General features: G+C 38.8%; 1 protein-coding gene across 1 annotated transcript in view; it reads left to right on the top strand.

Moving 5' to 3' along the window:
• Positions 1 to 17,414, top strand: part of mad1l1 (mitotic arrest deficient 1 like 1) — a 56,225-nt gene that overhangs the window by 21,932 nt on the left and 16,879 nt on the right. The window contains exons 16-17 of the mRNA XM_020643223.3: positions 7,943 to 8,174; positions 12,751 to 12,944. Of these exons, the coding sequence (XP_020498879.1) occupies positions 7,943 to 8,174; positions 12,751 to 12,944 (426 nt within the window). The remainder of the gene's footprint in view (positions 1 to 7,942; positions 8,175 to 12,750; positions 12,945 to 17,414) is intronic.

Here is a 17,414-nt window from a genome sequence, read left to right as displayed (position 1 = left end):
GACAGAGATAATTGTTGTTGCAGGAGGTTGCATCAACAGTCTCTACTTTACATGCGCTTACATAGACATGTCCAATTGAATAATACCCTGTCACAGTCACATTAGATTTATACATTATTTTCAGATAGTCATGGAACTAGATGAAACCGTTATTGATAGTTTGTTTTGATTCTGGCATGGGCACGGCTGAAACATTAGTTCTTTCCAAATACCAATTTCGGTCTAAAGCCTGTGCCCTTCTTGTAGCCATGTCATATGAAGGTGTGAATGTTCTCGGAAGCGTAACTTCCAAGCTTATTACTATGACTCCTGAGTCCTAGTGCTGTTACTGTATCCCATTGTCTGAGCTTCTTGCCCACCAGATTTTATCTTTCCATTACACTTCATATCTGACATGTAGGGGGGGTCGTGTGCAGTAGTAGTAGGAAGAAACATTTCATGAAATGTCTGGGTAATATTGATAGAAGCTTTTTTACTTTTCGGTAGAAAAGATGATGGCAGTATGGCTCCAATCTAAATCAAAATACGAGTCAAATGATTCAAGATGTCAGAAAATAGTACCCTTTTCTCATTTATCATACTCGGTGTTAGATGTAATTTGAGAGAGAAATGTCAGTAGTGACGGTTATTTTGAAGCACAGTCGAGTGAACATTTATTTTTCCGGCTTCTATTTCACTACTTACAACTAGGGGGAAAAAGCTGAAAAAGCTTCCAAGTGCTCATTGAAACTCACTCTTGGCAGTCATTAAAGTCCCTATCAGTTTTTCCATGAAATGAATTTCAGCTATATCTTGTTATACAGAAACACATTTCCTCGAAACAACATCTGTCCAGCTTCTGGCACACTTGGACTCCAATTAGCAGCCCAAAGACACAAAAAAGGCCACTCTAACAGCTGATTCAAACAGGTGAGAAGGTTCAACCTGACCAAGCTGTGTGATGAGGAAGAACCGCACAGCAAGCCATGTATGTTGTCAGATATGTGTTAAACAAACTCTCCAAACGAAGTAAAAAAGACGGGAAATCAGACGGATCAAACTGCTACCTAGCCTCCTGACCTGACAGACAGATGCAGCGCACAGAGCTGTCAATCAAATCTGCCACAACCCACATATGGGCATAGCCGTTTTACGTAATAAAATAAAATCCGTTGAGTTTTTAAAAAATTCAGCCCCCCACAGTGGGAGCACATGAGGCCATCAACTTATCAGATATATTTAGTTTTTTTGTACCAGGCTGTAAACATGTACATTTCTGTTGTAAAAACTGGCTTTTTTTGGCTGTGGGCTTCTGGAGCCGGCCTCAAGCGGACACTCGACGAACTGCAGTTTTTTTCCCTTCCGCATTGGCTTAATTTTTCGAGACCGGAGGTTGCCGCTTGGCTAGAACCGAGCATTACATGCAGCTAATGCTGCAGCTAACAGGAGGACGTAGGAGAAGCCGCGTTTCCGTGGACTTTTTGCACATAGATGTGCCTAAACATGCACAGGACACTTGGAAAACACACTAAAGAGCATAGAAAACCAGAAAAAGCATATGACCCATTTAAGGTTCTATGGTGGACTTCTGAACTTTTTTTAATTTTTTTTTACCACAATTGGGTAGCAGTTTTCTTTTGTCCTGTTGCAATGAAGTCAATATTTTGAGGTTTTCTGATTCCAGTTTTTCTCTTTTCAACTATTAGCTAGAAAACATGAACAAGTGCAATGTAATATTTTAAATACTTTAAAGATCAATGATTGAAAATGCTTTCTGGAAGAAGAACTGCACTCTACATTCAGTTTTTACTTGAAGTCCAAGAATCATGTTAACATGTATGAAGGTAAACCTTTTCACTAAAGGAATACTCCACAGGGTCCTTTAAAACCAAGGATGTTATCAAAGCATACCAGATGCGTGTGTCCTGGACTAAGCCCTTCAGGGATAAACCCATTACCAAACAAAATATTGTCAGTGCAGAGTGCATGCTGTTGCACATTTTCTACTGCTACGGCCGAACTCCATCTTGCTTTTTCAAGCACCATTTAGCTGATGTCTATCTTCCACCAGGGACCTGGTGACCTCACTAGGCCCCGTTTTAAAGACTGTTTATAGGGACATCTTTGCCTCGGCTAGCTGGTCATCCTCAAATGTTACCCATGCATGAAAAAAAACACTGAAGTGGAACCTCTGCCAAGATAAATATCCACTGTACCCTCATTGCAGAATGGACATCGGTGTAGTAACTGTAGATAGATTGTCAGCCCACAACCAAAAAAGGTTGAAAAGGGTTTAGCTTGTTGTGATTTTTTTCTTAACGACCTCAAACAGTTGTCATGTAGCAGTTAGTTGTTTGTAAATATGGAGTAATGCTCCTGAATTCACTTTATATTTGTAGGCTCACAGATGATATAGACTAAATATGACAACATAATCAATAGTTTATACAGCTTACCTACAACACAGTTCATTGTACCAGTACTGTAGGTAACACAAGCATTTATAATGAAACATATTGCGAGGGAGGTCTGTGAATTATCCAGAGTAACCAGGACACTTTTTTAGGAATTTTTCCACTGGTTTTTGTCTCCAAAATAACATTTAAATTCATACTATTGTATTGTGGAGGCCACTTTTGTAGTCGAGTCATCATACCTCTACTCCGAGTCGTCGTCGTCGTCGTCCCCCAGAAAAGAGAAAACTTTACTTTAAATACTTTAAATGATCAGAGAAGATGATTACAGTGACTGTAAATGTGTGCAGTAATATCACAGCAGCGAATATCATGGAACATTTGAGTTGAAAAAACGTAACAGTGTTAAACTTCTATAATGTGACAGGAGAGAGGACTGATAAACAATCAAATGATTTATAAAGGAGGACCTCTGTTTCACTCCAAACTTTTTCACTGTATGAACCTCCACTGACTGAATGGGACCTGTGGATGTGTAGAAAACACATTTCATTTATTAATTTAAGATTCTGAACCATCCTGTCTGCGTGTCTGGAGATTTAAATGATGAATATAGTAACAACACTGTGCATCGTGCATGAGTGTCACCGCACCCCTCTTGGGAAGACGCAATGATCGTTTCTGCTGCGCTGGGATCACTGCAGGTGTTTAATAAACTGAAAAATCTATATGGCTAAGACCAGTGAAGGGTAAATATTTTTAATTTGCTTGGGTCAAGTATAAATAACTTGTCTAAAGGAGTCGTTACAAATAAAGTAGCTCTATATGTTTTTGAGAACGTGTCCCGACTAGAAATAGTCTCTTCTGTCTTTCGTTACACCTTATTTCAAGAGTTCATGGTTGAAGCGCCTGTGACGTGTTTGTACGTTTATGTTCGTCATTTTTTTTTCTAAAATAGGTATCCCTTCGCTCATGCACTCACCAGCCTGTCACCTGTTCCATCAGTGACTCGTGTCCCTTGTGGTTGCGGCTGCATTTAGTACAAAAGTGGATGTTCCAGACTGATTGGTTCAGCTCAGTTAAAAAAAGACATTATTCCCTGGACTTCCATAGCCTTCTCCTTCTCTATACCATGATTTTACTTTATCTCTCCTCACTCGTTCTCTTTTTTTCTCTCTCTCTCTCTCTCTCTCTCTTTTTCTCTTGATCTCCAGCTCTGTTTGCTTTCTCTCTCCTGCCTCTTGCTCTTTCTTAAAACAGATTCTGCTCTCTGGTATTAGACGTGTGGTTATTGTTCTATGAATAAGAGATATGTAGCCGTAGGCACTTAGAATGGCACTCCACCTTGCTGCACTGTAAATACTGTGTGAAAAAAAAAAAGGTTGTATATGCATGTAAACACACACACGCACACATACGCACAAGCACAAAATAGGCCAACTGAAATACTGTAATATTAAACAGTTTTCTTACATCCACTTTGAAACTCCATTTGGCTTCTTGTGTTTCTGCAGCAGTAAACCTAATTATGATTTATAAACAGGTAGTGCACCACTTTCCCTTTCTTTTGTCAAAAGCAGACATACATATGCAATATGCTCAACCTGGTAGTAGGTGCTTGTTACTTACAAGGTCGTCACTCGAGCAGCAGAGTCGCAGCGCAGGAGAGGAGGAGTCCCAATTTTTTCTCCAAGTAGGTTTATCAAAAATGTTCATGATTTTAGTTTAAATTTCTATACATTTCCTAAGTGTTTGAAGATCCAATCGTCAAAAGAACAACGTCATTTAATATTTTTGACTAACGCATGGGAGCAACCTATGAATTGAGTAAGTTACTAGAAAACATTCCTTTGGATTTAAAATGGATAAAGAGGAAAAAAGGGTATTTTCCCTTTTTTTTTTTTTTTTTTTTTTTTTTTTTTTTTTTATGCGTTTGATGAGAGAGTTTAACCAAATAATATACTTTCCTCTTTGTTTTGGCTTCCGAGCAGTCAATTAAAACTTTGCCCTTCAGCTCAGTCCAGGCATCAAAACATAGAATTATTATTGTGACGAAGATGGCCAAATCATTCCATTTTTTTTCTGTAACTTGACCTGATTTTAAGGACGTATGTTTGAGAGAGTTCTAACATTTTTGACAGTATCTAGCTGTTGGCTGTGTTTTGAGTTCTTGACTTTCCGTTTTGTGCTGAGTTTACAGCTCTAATCTGCATATGTCTCACACTATCTGGCTCTCCCTTCCACTCTCCCTTCACTGTTTATCATAACACACAAACACACATTCACATGCCCTAAAATAAACCTTCCATATATAGAAAACTTGAAAAAGATTTACGCAAGAAGCAACTAAAGCAATGCTTTATTTGGCACTGATGTGTGTGCAGTCCAGTTGTTGTCCCGTGAGTTTAAAAAAAAAAAAAAATTCACATCTCATTCTGGAAAGCTGAATCCCTCTCTTCCTTTTCTATTATACAAAGCAGTTTTTATGAGCATGTGAGGCTTTTTCCCTTCCATCCATGCTGCTTTTCCCCTCATATCGTAGCTGACGGCTATGATACACCTCCCCCTTTTTGTTTTCACCATGTTATTTTCCATGTCCCTCACCATTTCCCATCTTCACATCCCCCTTTTCTCCTCGTCTGCCTCTTCCTTTCCTTTACGCCTGTAGTTTATTTGGCAACCATAGCTTGGGGGCTAGGGAATCTAATTTAGCCAGTAATCAAGAGCTCAGATTGGAGTGTGTGTGCATTTTGTGTTTGTGTACGTATGTCCTTATATTGCCATTAAGCTGAGATAGACTCTTCTTATTAACCTGCACCGCAGAGTTAGAGGGAACACAATAAAAATAAATCTGGTTTCAGGAAACAGCATCAACCTTTATTTGTTGAAGTCTTATCTTCCTAGTCTGCATTCCCCATGTTGCAACATCCATCTGTATGACATCTCTTTTTTCTCTATTTTGCTTGACGGAAATGCTTCTACTGTTGAACCCAAGCAGTAAAACTTCAGTTCTTCGATTGTCTGCTTCAGGTTGTGCTCCAAAATACCCAGAAGTCCCATACACAGCCCATTCTAAAATGTCTGTTTTGACAGAAGAAATTAACACGTACACAGCTTGATACAAAAAACAATTATGGTATTGTTATGCTATTACAGGCACACACTATGGCAGTGAATTATTCGTTTTATAACCCAGCCGTTTTCATTTTATGAAGGCTACGAGTTTCATATAGCTGATTATGGCAAAAATCACAATCATGATTATTGTCAATGATCAATTATTATTATTATTCATTGATTTTACAACATCTGGATAACATGTGTTTTCAAACTTAAACACCCTTAAAACTTTGAAAAACAAGCAATAAACGAATATGAATAAGTGAAAATAAAATATATGTAATAATAAATACATTATTGATACGTTAGCTATGTTTTTGAGGTAGTGGTGATGTACTCTTGTGGCCAAAATATAACAAGATGCACTTTGTAACAACCCAAATTACAATTGAAATTGGAACCCGACTAAAGGCCCAGCCCTATCGTGTAGGGATGCCCTGATGTCTCACTTAACCATCGTTATTGGCCAATAATAGCCCTGTTGACAAACCTCGGCACATCAGCAAGTAATATTGCATGCACCAATGTCAGTAGTTGATATTTATCTGTTGTGTCGCATCAATTCAATCCGGGCAAGCTAGCATAAATAACTGCTGATTCATAGGAGAGGTTTTTTATTGGGCAGAAAAGTGTATGACATGCAGTTTGTAAGACATGTTCCAGTGACATTTCAAGAGGAGGGAATTAAGGAAAACAAATCCCATAGATAATTAAATTTACACAAACGATGAATGAAAAAGAAGTAATGGAACAAATCAATCAGTATTGGTCCTGATGTCCTAATTGTTTTGATAGCCTTTTTTTCTTTTAGGTTAAAATGCAACATGAACATAAAAAAAACAATGAGAAATTGAATTAACATTATATATTTAATTTCCAAATATTGAAAACAAAAAACATGTCGGATGGTTTTCCCTTTAATCTCAGAAAAAGAAGCTGAATCATATTTATAGGCCAGATATGTCTTGAAGAAATGTGTACAAGCACAATGAATTTGCCTCTGGTTTAACGTTGCTCTCCTTGTACAAACATTAAACATAACTGTGTACAATTCATTTTGATCTTTAATCTCTATTCCATTCCGATGATTTATTGGCTTTGTTTTACCTTTTGCCCTACTATGTTAGTTTTGTCGACTTTGAGAGTAAAGAAGATTTCAGATACTACGGCACACCGTGTATCTGTGCAGGTTTTGCTGCTGCCACAGTCTGCACTGCTCGGTGCTGAGGGCAAAGAGTATCACACTGGGAAATGAAACAGGTGGGCAGTTAGATGATAACTTCAATGTTTGCTCCGTCAGCCTCTGAAGAGAGGATTTTGGCAGGATGAAGAAGCAGAGCAGTCATAGGTTAGACCAAATAAATATCTTTGGAAATAGACATTTTGAAATAAAGCTACTTGTTTGAAAATCAAATTCCCTGTGTTCTCACTCGAGTGTTAAGGAGAATTTCTTCACCCTTGCAAATGCTGGCATCACCATTTGTTGAGCACAGGTAACTAAGTGACTCATCAGTGTGGCTGATTTCATCCCTGTGGAAGTCTTTCCACCTTTTTTATGCTCACATACAGTTTTCCTCCAAACTATTTTGAAACAATACTAAAAAAAAATATAATGAAAGCTTGGCTTTTACAACATCCGACTCTTCTCAGTATTCAATGAAATGAAGGTGTAGTTTTGTGGTTAAATCATTACAACGTTGCAACAACGTTTGTTGAATTTAAAATAAACAATTTGTTTTGAGTCATTGGGACTTGAAGCAATGTTTGATTTCAAGGTGAGCACTTATGTGATGCATTTATTCCTTGAGCATTGTGCACTTGAGTCTTTAAAATGTACAATAACTCTACGCAACATGCATGATTGAAAAGTGAACTTTACTTCAGGGAGGTATAAAACATAGAACAAAAATGATATTCCTGAAGAAAAGATGGAACCATTTGGTCAATCCAACTCCAATCTTTCTATATTTGTGAACCAAATGACTTTTGAACCTTGGAGTGTTATTTGGGTGACACACATCTTCTGAACATTCAGTAAGCTTGGACTTATATATTTTATAGACATAAATATGAACCAACTACCTGTTGTGCTTACTCAACTTAATAATTTAAGAATCTAAATAAATTGATCTAAATTTAAAGTAAAGTGAACAAAAGTTTTACTTTTGAGCTTGAAGAACGTGTGTCTTAATAATCATCCATTACTTTGAGTTGCCATTAACACATTTATGTAAGGTGTCTGCGTTGATAGTAAATGCCAAGGTGCATCAAATGTACAGTCAATGACGGTGCTGAAGTACATCAGAACTTGGTCTCTGTTTTCTCTTCAGAGGATTTGACAAGTTCATTTTAATTCCTCTCCAGTTGAGGAACTCTTCAGGAAAAAACAATTTTAAAGTCGTCGATCTTTGTCTTTCTATCCGTTTCAGGGAGACTATGATCCAGTCAAAACCCGAGTTCTCCACTTCAAAATGAATCCCACAAGTGTTGCCAAGCAACAGCGCCAGCAGGAAGTAGAATGTCTTCGTGAAGAAGTGACAAGTCTCAGAGAACTGGTGCGCATGCTGCGGGAAGGAGGCGATGCGGTCCATTCACAGGATGAGTCAAGCATGCAAGTCTCCGGCCTCAGCCTCAGTCTGCCGCCATCCAAGGAGGTGCTGGGTAAGATTCACAGCACACACTTCTCTCTACAGACTCCCTTTGTTCTAAATTGCCTCATTAGCTGGTGCTCGCCTTGTAATAAATGAAACCAGGTTGGGCAAATGCATTGACTCTTTCATTGCCCATCACATTTTCATCATCATAAATTTTTATGTAGCTGAACACAGGTGCCACAGCAGAGATTAGGGCCAGAGCAAACATTATTGGAGAAATAAATCTGCCCAACACAGACTACGTTAATGTAGGACACAGTAAGAACATGCACATAAAGGCCTCTGCTTTGGCTCTAATTAGTTACAGTAAGTTGTTATTGAGTCGTGCTACACCTGAAATGGTCCACAAGTCCAGCATGTTCCATTTTTTTAATCCATCACACTAACAGGAGTCATCTTTTAGAAGTCAATTGTCTTTAAAAAATGACATATTACATCACTTATACGGGCAGTTACCAAGGTTTTTAAAGCACATGCAGGTAAGGACAGTCCAAGTGAACATTAGAGAAACGACTGGATGTTTATTACTACTTTCTACAGTGCACATCTTTAACAGTTTAGGTCCTATTTCAATTGAGGCTAATGAAAGTGTAAGAAGGGAATTGCTTCCTTGATATTTATATATGAAGCCCTGAGGCTTTTGTTCTCGGAGGAGTATATGACAGACAGTTAGAGGAGGGAAGTGTAGTTTTGACAGGGTTAAATATTTAATTGGGGTTCGGGGCAGTTCAGAGCCAGAAGTCTAATTTGTCATCCGAGAAAGCGCCCAGTACACACTCCTCCTTCTAGAACTCCTCTCTCATCTCATTTCTTCTCCTCAACCGAACGCTGTCCTTTATTTTCCTTTGTCACACTTCCTTTCACTCTTGTCTTTCTTTCTGTCATGTTCTCCTGTCTTTCATTTCTACCTGTCTTTTTCCTTTTCTTTATTTCCCATGTGGAGACATAATTGAGTTTCTGACTGGTGTTCTCATTTTCAAACCCAGATAATACGGACCTAATGTGTGCTATCAGTTTTTTATCTTCAGACCAGGTTCAATGTGATGGGATTTCTGGGGAAAAAAAAAATCAAAGATAAATGGAATGATTTTTATGACTTTGACATTGGCAGAGGTTTATACAAAAAGTAAAATGTCTTGTACGCAGATCAAATATTAGTTAAAGACCTCTCTAACAGGACTTCAATAGCACAATGAAATAAGGATCTACTGATCAAAAGTCATCTTTTGTGAAGAGACGGGCTTAATAAAGCAATGAAAGGTCTGACAGAAGTCCTTGACTGACCCACAAGAGTATTCACTTCACTTCCAGCTTTATTACATGCTCAAGGTCCATTTAAAGGACAACACACAGTACATTGCATCTACAAAGGCACAAACATGTATACTTGAAATTATTGTACCTCTGTTGCTGGCTCTGTGTGTATACAGTAGGTGATCCTTTCTACTGTACCAGCGACCTTAGAGTGAAGTACTCTCTACTGAAATTTATTTAGTTTTAATTTGAATGTTTTTGTAGTTTTGCTGCTAATCTTGAGTGATTGTACTGATTGAATGTCTAGTAGGGCTGGGTATTTCCCACAACCCCGCGATACAATACGTATCACAATGCAGAGGCTTCGATACGATACATACCATATTGTGATGTACATTGAGTTTGGATAATGACCATGTCCTACACAGAATTCACTACAACAGCTGTTCTTTATTGTTGAGAATAACAGCAGAGGCATACAGATCCTACAATTTACAACTATTCAATTCAGGTCCTCAGAGAGCCTAGAAAGACATTCAAATATCTTAATCCCAGAGCCATGGCTATGGCAAAGGTGTTATTATGAACTGCACCAAAGGTCAATTGTCTTTCGAAACTCTCGTCACAGCTTTGCAGCCATATCGATTCTGTAACGTCTGCATCGATACATGTATTTGCAAGGAGCACATGACGACATATTGACATATCGTTTTTTTGAGCACATCCCTAATGCCTTGTAATAATCCTGTATTGTATTTTATGTCTTATTTTGGATTGAGAACTTTATGTGAACATGTAACAAAAATAATTGAATAATAAAGAAGCATAGGGTTATAGACAGTTCTTTTTTGCACAAGATTAGAAACCGTAATCATCATAAAGCATTAGGCCAAAAAATTAAATTAAAACAGTGGATTAAGCTGTGACCATTAAGTCTTATTTTATAGCTTTACACACGACTGAGTTTTATTAATATTTTCTTTTCACCCCTTCTTGGAAAAGTCCTGGGGGGTGACTATGTAATGGAGAGTGAAAATATTGGTCATGTCTTTTTACAATCCAACAGTTTTCCTACTCTAAGGCTTTTAAATAAGTTGTTTGCCAATGGTCCATGATGTAGCCAAGAATTCAACCAGAGCACCAACAGATGAATCTGCCAGGGTCATTAATCTACCCACTTACCTTCACAGCTATAAACCAACTCTTCTCCATCCTGTTCATGTTGGATTGTTTACTTTAAATCTTGCAGCTTATTCATCCATGTTTCAATTCTATTCTAACAAATATTTCATCATGTTTTTTTTACATTGCTATCGTAGAATCGTTATCCTTTTTGTCTTGTTTTCCTCGGAGCTCAGACGTCCTCAGATGTCACAAGAGGCAGACTCAGGATAATATTCCACTTGTTTAGGCTCTCCTGGGTCGATAGGACACATTTAGTTAACTTCTGAAGTTTTTCCTCAGGCAAAACAAGAAATGATTTTGTATCATTACCCATTTTTTGATCATTTTTGGGCTTAGTTCAGGTTGAGACATGAGTGGGCAGCAGTATATAAATGAGAAGCTCCCTCAGCTGTGGAATTTTCTTGACAGCTTTTAAGAGACAGCCTGCCCAGACCACAGAGACCAATTAAGGGCAAATATCAGAAGTCACTAACTTTCTCCAAACTTCACAGTTGGTGTAAAACTCTTTTAACCCCCAAAATACTTTGATTGAGCAGCTAAACAGTCACCGCTTCACATTTCTGAGTAGGCGACTTGTTCTCATTTGTCTGTGTTATGTCATAGGCATAAACATGTCCATATCCCTCTGCACGGGTCCCAATTGTTTCCATGTTACAGTACATTTAAGCAGTGTCTCCTTCATGCTGTCACTGGAGAATTAACAACCATTTTTAGGGCACTTTGAAAAGCTGTCATAGAGTGACAGTTTTGTCACAATGCTGAAGTGTTGAAACAGTATTTATCAGCACTGACTGACACTCAAGAGGAGCCAGTCACTCAGGAGGCAGACAGCCACACTGACACTTTCAGACTCTTAAGTTTCTACTTTGTTGCCATTTTCTTGTGTAACACTGACGGATGAAAATGTAATAGGGTAGGATGTATGAAGAGGAGAATGATAGCTGGACATAATTATTAGTCATAGCAGGGTTAGAGGCCTGGGCCATGAAGACGCACCACTGTTTCTATTAATTCAGTGCTTCTTCAAGGATATTATATATTGTATGAGTGTGTGTGTGTGTGTGTGTGTGCGCGTGCGCGTGTGTTATAGCACAAGAGATGACTGTAAGAAGGCACGATTTTCCAAGTATTGGGCTTAGTTTTACTTGAGCAACTGAAGTGCTTTGTCCTTGAGGCAAAGCTTTTAAGAATGTTTTATTTGCATTGCATATACCTTGATTAAAAAGTTATTTTTCAAACACTTTTTCTATTGCTTTTGTCTGTCCTTTTCCTAACTCATGTTTTATACTTCTGCTTTCGTTCCCATTTTCACTTTGACAATAACGTGAAACGGCCATGGCAGGCATGTGAGAGGTGAATTTCAGGGACACGAATAAGGATAATAGTTAGTGATAAGTGAATAAAACAACATTACCGTATTTAGAGCCATCTTCCTGCTTTTTGTCACGTCTGGACCCTCTGCTGAAGATGTCTTCATTAAGATGAAAGCTCCAAACAAAGTTCGGTCTTCTGCTGTTATAAGGCATGTTTCAATAGGACATACAAATTAAAATGGCAGTGCTCTTAATAACTTCATAGAAAAAGAGTTCCTCTGAGTGGCTGCTCTGTTGTCCTTGCTCCTGACACCATTTCTTTTCTCATGCACTTTCACACTTTCTCTCTTGCACTATGACTTTGAGCTTTTTTCATTTGTTATAACAGTGTAAATAATTACCTCCATAATGGCTCATTTTTTTTTGCTCAGGCAAACTCATTTCTCAACCTTCTCAAATCAAGTCTTCAAATTAAAGCAATTATCTCAAATGGATTTTTCACAAATTAAAGTCAACCCCCGTCCTGTTTCCCCTCTCTGTGACTCTTTCTGCTCCCAGCTAAGAGATGCAGCTGACTGCTTTAGTCACCATACACTCAGTGCATCAAAGTGTTTGGTAGACACTAAGTGAGCAGATGGAGAGCCTCAGGGAGTGTATTTTTTATATGTTGGCTAAGTGAAATGAGTATATTCTTGTGGAGCTCCGTGGAGAAGGAGTCTTGAACCGGACTATCTCAGTTGTACATAAAGAATGATGTTCTTAAAATAAAAGTACCAGCAATACTTGCTTAAGTGTTTTTCCAAACGTTTGTGTCTATGCAATGTGTTTCAGATTTACGTAAGCAGATGGAGAGTTCGGAGCTCAGGAACCAGAGGCTGAAAGAGGTGTTTCAGAGGAAGATTCAGGAGTTCCGCACAGTCTGCTACCTCCTGACCGGCTATCAGATGGATATCACCACTGAGAACCAGTACAGACTCACTTCAGTCTATGCAGAGCACATGGACGACTCCCTGCTATTTAAAAAGGTACACACACATCACATTTAGGGCCAGACAAAGTGGACACAATCGAACAGAAAACTGAGCTTTAACTATAATAAAACATTTTGCAATTAATACAAATGCCTATTTATGGCTAATTTAAAAACAGGCTGGGAGATTGTCTACTTCTGTATAGTTTTTTGTATAGCTATGCCCTTGCTGCTGTTAACGGTTTTAGGAGTAAGAAAAATAAATTAAGTTTTTCTTTGATCTTTGCGACAAAAGGTGGTCTTCATTCTTAGAACCTATTCCACATCTGTCCCTGGGGCCGCCAAAGTCAACACAGAATGGAAGTTCATAGCTGCATTATATAGTGACATGATATATTTTGTGCATCGAACAGTTCAGAACTTTTAGAAAACTTTCTATTACCACTTTTGAGTGTTCATAACCTTTGTCTTTAATCTGTATTACACCTTAAAGGAAGAAAAAAACAGAAAGATCAAAGATCTGCATGCAGGTAGCCATCAGCAACTCACAGTGTGCATCTCACTGTGTGTACAGCATAATCACTGCAGTTATTAACACAGAGGTGGAAAGTTAAAAGAGAAACACTTTCAACAACAGAATTCCTACAGGCTGCGGCATCTGCGTCACTGCTATCTGTCTTGATGAGATTTTTCATGAATGCTTCAGGAAGTGCAAATTTGACCTTGCAAGGTTTTTTTCCTCTTTTCCCCACACCCATGTTAATGTACCATTACGCCACATTATAGCTTTGTGCCTGACGCGGCCATGCAGGGAGAGGAGCACTCTACCGGCAGAGACTCTCTCCTCTGTTGTGTGTGATAAATGTGTGTGTGTACCTCACGAGTGGAGTGTGTGTGTGTGTGGTAGAGAATGATGACTGGGCAATGTCACAGTGCTGGGCTGCAATAATCGATCACAATCCCCCATTCGCTCATTGAGCCAGCTAAATAAAAACTGTATGTGTGTCTGTCCCTTAGCAGTTTAGCAAATCCGATTCTTAAGTAGCTTTGCAGTGAAAACATCCTGTTGTGCTCCCCTTGCAATTACCTCCTTCCTTGTTCTCTCCTCTCTCCATCCTGCCCTGCTGACTTTTTCTCTTTTTATCTTCTGTTGTTTATCTGTCCCCCTCCCTCTCTGTGTAACTCTCTGATCTGAGCGCGTAGTGGAAGCTAATCACTGTGTTGTTGCTGTGTTTTGTTATGATACGGGGGGCCTCCAGCTAGAACAGAGAGTGTGGAGAATCCATACTGGCAAGGTGGAAGGCAGCGCTATGAGACAATTGCCAATTGCGGCTGGTCATTCCTGCCTTGCTCAAGGACTCACTTGAATGCCAGAATAAAATGAGAATAAGAAATGGGGGGTGTACATTTTTTTTTTTTTTTTTTTTCCTACTGTGTCCAATCTGCTCCATCGAACCCACCTGCGACCCTGCCAGAAGAGATAATTCACTGCCAATATTTATTAACCTCAGACTGCTTCCACACTCACACACACACAGACACACACACACACACACAGACATTCACACACACGCACACACAACCACACAGTCGTTATTCCCTCATTGTGCACACTGTCACACTCAAATGCACACATACTCAGTGCAATCTCCACACTCCCCGTCACACCACACTTCACCTCTCTCTGTCTGGTAAACATGCATACAGATGTAAAAAGCCACACACACACACACACACACACACACACACACACATGCAAACACTTCCTGTATTAGTATTCAGGGTGTTTGTCACTGTCTGAGTGTGTATGACACATGCCTGATGCGGCCTATGGGAGCACAGAGGCCTGTACTACTCATGGCATACAACACTCTGCAGACTGCACACACACACACACACACACACACACACACACAGTCTCACATAACATGCTCTTTAAAAGTCCCTGTGACTGTAATCTGTTTTATGAGAAGAAAAAGTGGACTAATTGTAGGATGAGAGGAAAAAAGGGGGAATTTTGGACAGGAAGCATAGAAGTCGTTGCAAATAGGATTCTAATGGTACTCACCTCAGCAACAGGGTTGCCAGATAATCCTGCTAATATCCCCCTCTTGCAGAGGCACCCAAATCCCCCCCCCCCCCCATAGTGTAAGCTGTTTAACCTGCAACTGTCACGTTCCCTCTCTCTTTCTCTCCCTGTCTTTTCTCAAGAATTCATTATGTTGTACACTTATTCAAATGATTTCCTCACTATTCATTCATCACTTCTCAGCCTTTTGACATTGCTGTGATTTGTTAATCGAAATGTTTCAAGTTGAATTTTGAAATGAGATGCTTTCTTTCTCTCTTAATCATTAATTATTGTTCGAGTCTCAACAGAGATGTTAGTGAGACACAAAGATGGTGATAATTATGACCGCAGGAAATCTTTTGTTTATTCAGTCTTTGTCACAAACTTGGCTCAGATGTTGAAATTTAGACTCCCCCACCCCCCTTTCATCTCTGAAAGTGTCAGAACAGTTACCCTAATTGAGGGTTTTGGCATGAGGGAATGATGCTGAAACAATACTTAAGTCATCAAAACTTGTGTAAACTTAGGATTGTAAGAAACATACTAATTAAGCAAACACTGTTGGATGGATTACCATGAACAAGGATCCCCAGAGAAGGAGTCTCAATGGTGGCCCACTGACTTTTTATCTGTCACCTCCAATAGAACAAGGTTTCCATTTTCTTTGTAACCTGGGCGACAAGTCCCATCCCATCTAGTGTATGATTGGTTGCCTAGAGCAGTGACATTCAGCACCTTGCTGAACAGCGCACGCTGAGATGTTTCAGTCAAAGCACCCAGAGCGACTGAACAAACGACAGCTTTCTGTGGCCAACATCAATCAATAACCTCAGCAGCTCTGTGCTACAATCACATTCACTGACCTGAAGCAAATACCCACAGTTCACTAGATCCAAACATCTCATTCCACTTTTTTGTGGTTGGTGGCTAATGTCTTGAAGTCTTTCCTTAAAGAAATGAGTGTTCTTTACGTAAGCTCATAAGCTAATTAGCCAGCTATCCTACTTGTTCACAGAGGTCAGACAGTTGTTAGAAACTGAACGCATACAGACATGACAACAGCTTGTCACTGGTTATCTTAAGTTAGGATGGAAAGCAGATGGCTAATTTGGCCATTAATAAATCTTTCTTCATTTGTTAGCCAGTTCAGTTCACCTTGGACATGGGGTTATTACTTTATTAATAACCTCAAAGACTGAGTTAACCAGGCAAGCATTGTCTACTACTTTCCATTATGGCAGCTCTCTGCTCACTTCGACTATTCTTCTGTAAACGAATACTGTATGATGTCACAATTGCCAATTGTCTAATTAAAAAAACAAAACAATACTTTAGCGCAGGGGTCCCCAAACTGTGCCATGCGAAGGACCACCTTATAGCATGAGCCTCTAGCTGGGACCCCCTCTTGCAATATTTCTTAAAATTCCCTGTACATTATAATCGTAAATACATTTAAAAAAAAGGAACATCTAACTTTATTCATAGAATTTATTTAACGTCTTTTCTGTATATAGTCTTGTCTTTTTTTTTCAGTATTAAACATCTTTAACAAACCAACTGTAAAAGTAAACATATTTGTTCAGAAATGTTCTCAGTAACAGATTTAAAATGTAACGAAGTACAATACTTAAAACAAAACCTACTTAGGTAAAGGTAAAATTACAGATATTAAAAACTACTTAAAAAGTGCAATTATACAAAAAAACAACTCAATTACAGTATCGCAAGGAAATGTAGTTCGCTTCTTTCCACCTCTGTCTGTATTTACATGAATTCATACTGAAGCTGAGAGTCAATGTGGTATCATTTAAAAGAAAAAAAAAAGACTGTAAAAGTAGTGTCACAAGGAGCACAAGGAGCAAATAAACGTAACCTGGACAACAACAAACAAATCATTTTGCCGAGTCTGTCACTTCAGGATGGCAACATAAAGAATGTTTGTTCCTGAGACTCCAAGAAGGTGTTGTGTGTCTGCAGAATCCATTTAAGTGATGTAAGGAGCATTGTAGAGAGCTGTTACTGTCAAGATAAAGGGTGAACTGGGTTTATAACAGGAAAAAGAAAACGGCTAACATTCCAGGCTGACATGCTAAATGTTTGCGTTTTACTTTTTGCTTACTAACTTGTTGCTATTGCAAAATTCTAGGCTGTAAGACTTTATCAAAGGTACTTGTTATCTCCTCCACAGCATTGACTATTAAATATTTAATATTTCTAAAGTTGTTTTTTTATTTCAAAGTCATAAAGAGTCATCATGATGAGACCTCTGTGTGGTTATGTTTTAATCAATTTCAGAGTGCAGTGAGATGTTGTGGGTGTCAAACTCTCCCTGTGCAGTGCTTTGATTTTGTTGTGCAGAACCTACTTAGTGCTGTTTGTCACTTAATAATGGATTAATGCAATGTTATGTTAAAACGGTTGCGATGCCAGAAGTATTTTGATAGGGAAATTGTG

The sequence above is a fragment of the Labrus bergylta genome, chromosome 1 (genome assembly GCF_963930695.1).
Source record: "Labrus bergylta chromosome 1, fLabBer1.1, whole genome shotgun sequence".
NCBI lineage: Eukaryota > Metazoa > Chordata > Actinopteri > Labriformes > Labridae > Labrus > Labrus bergylta.
This window is presented reverse-complemented; position numbering and strand designations above follow the sequence as displayed.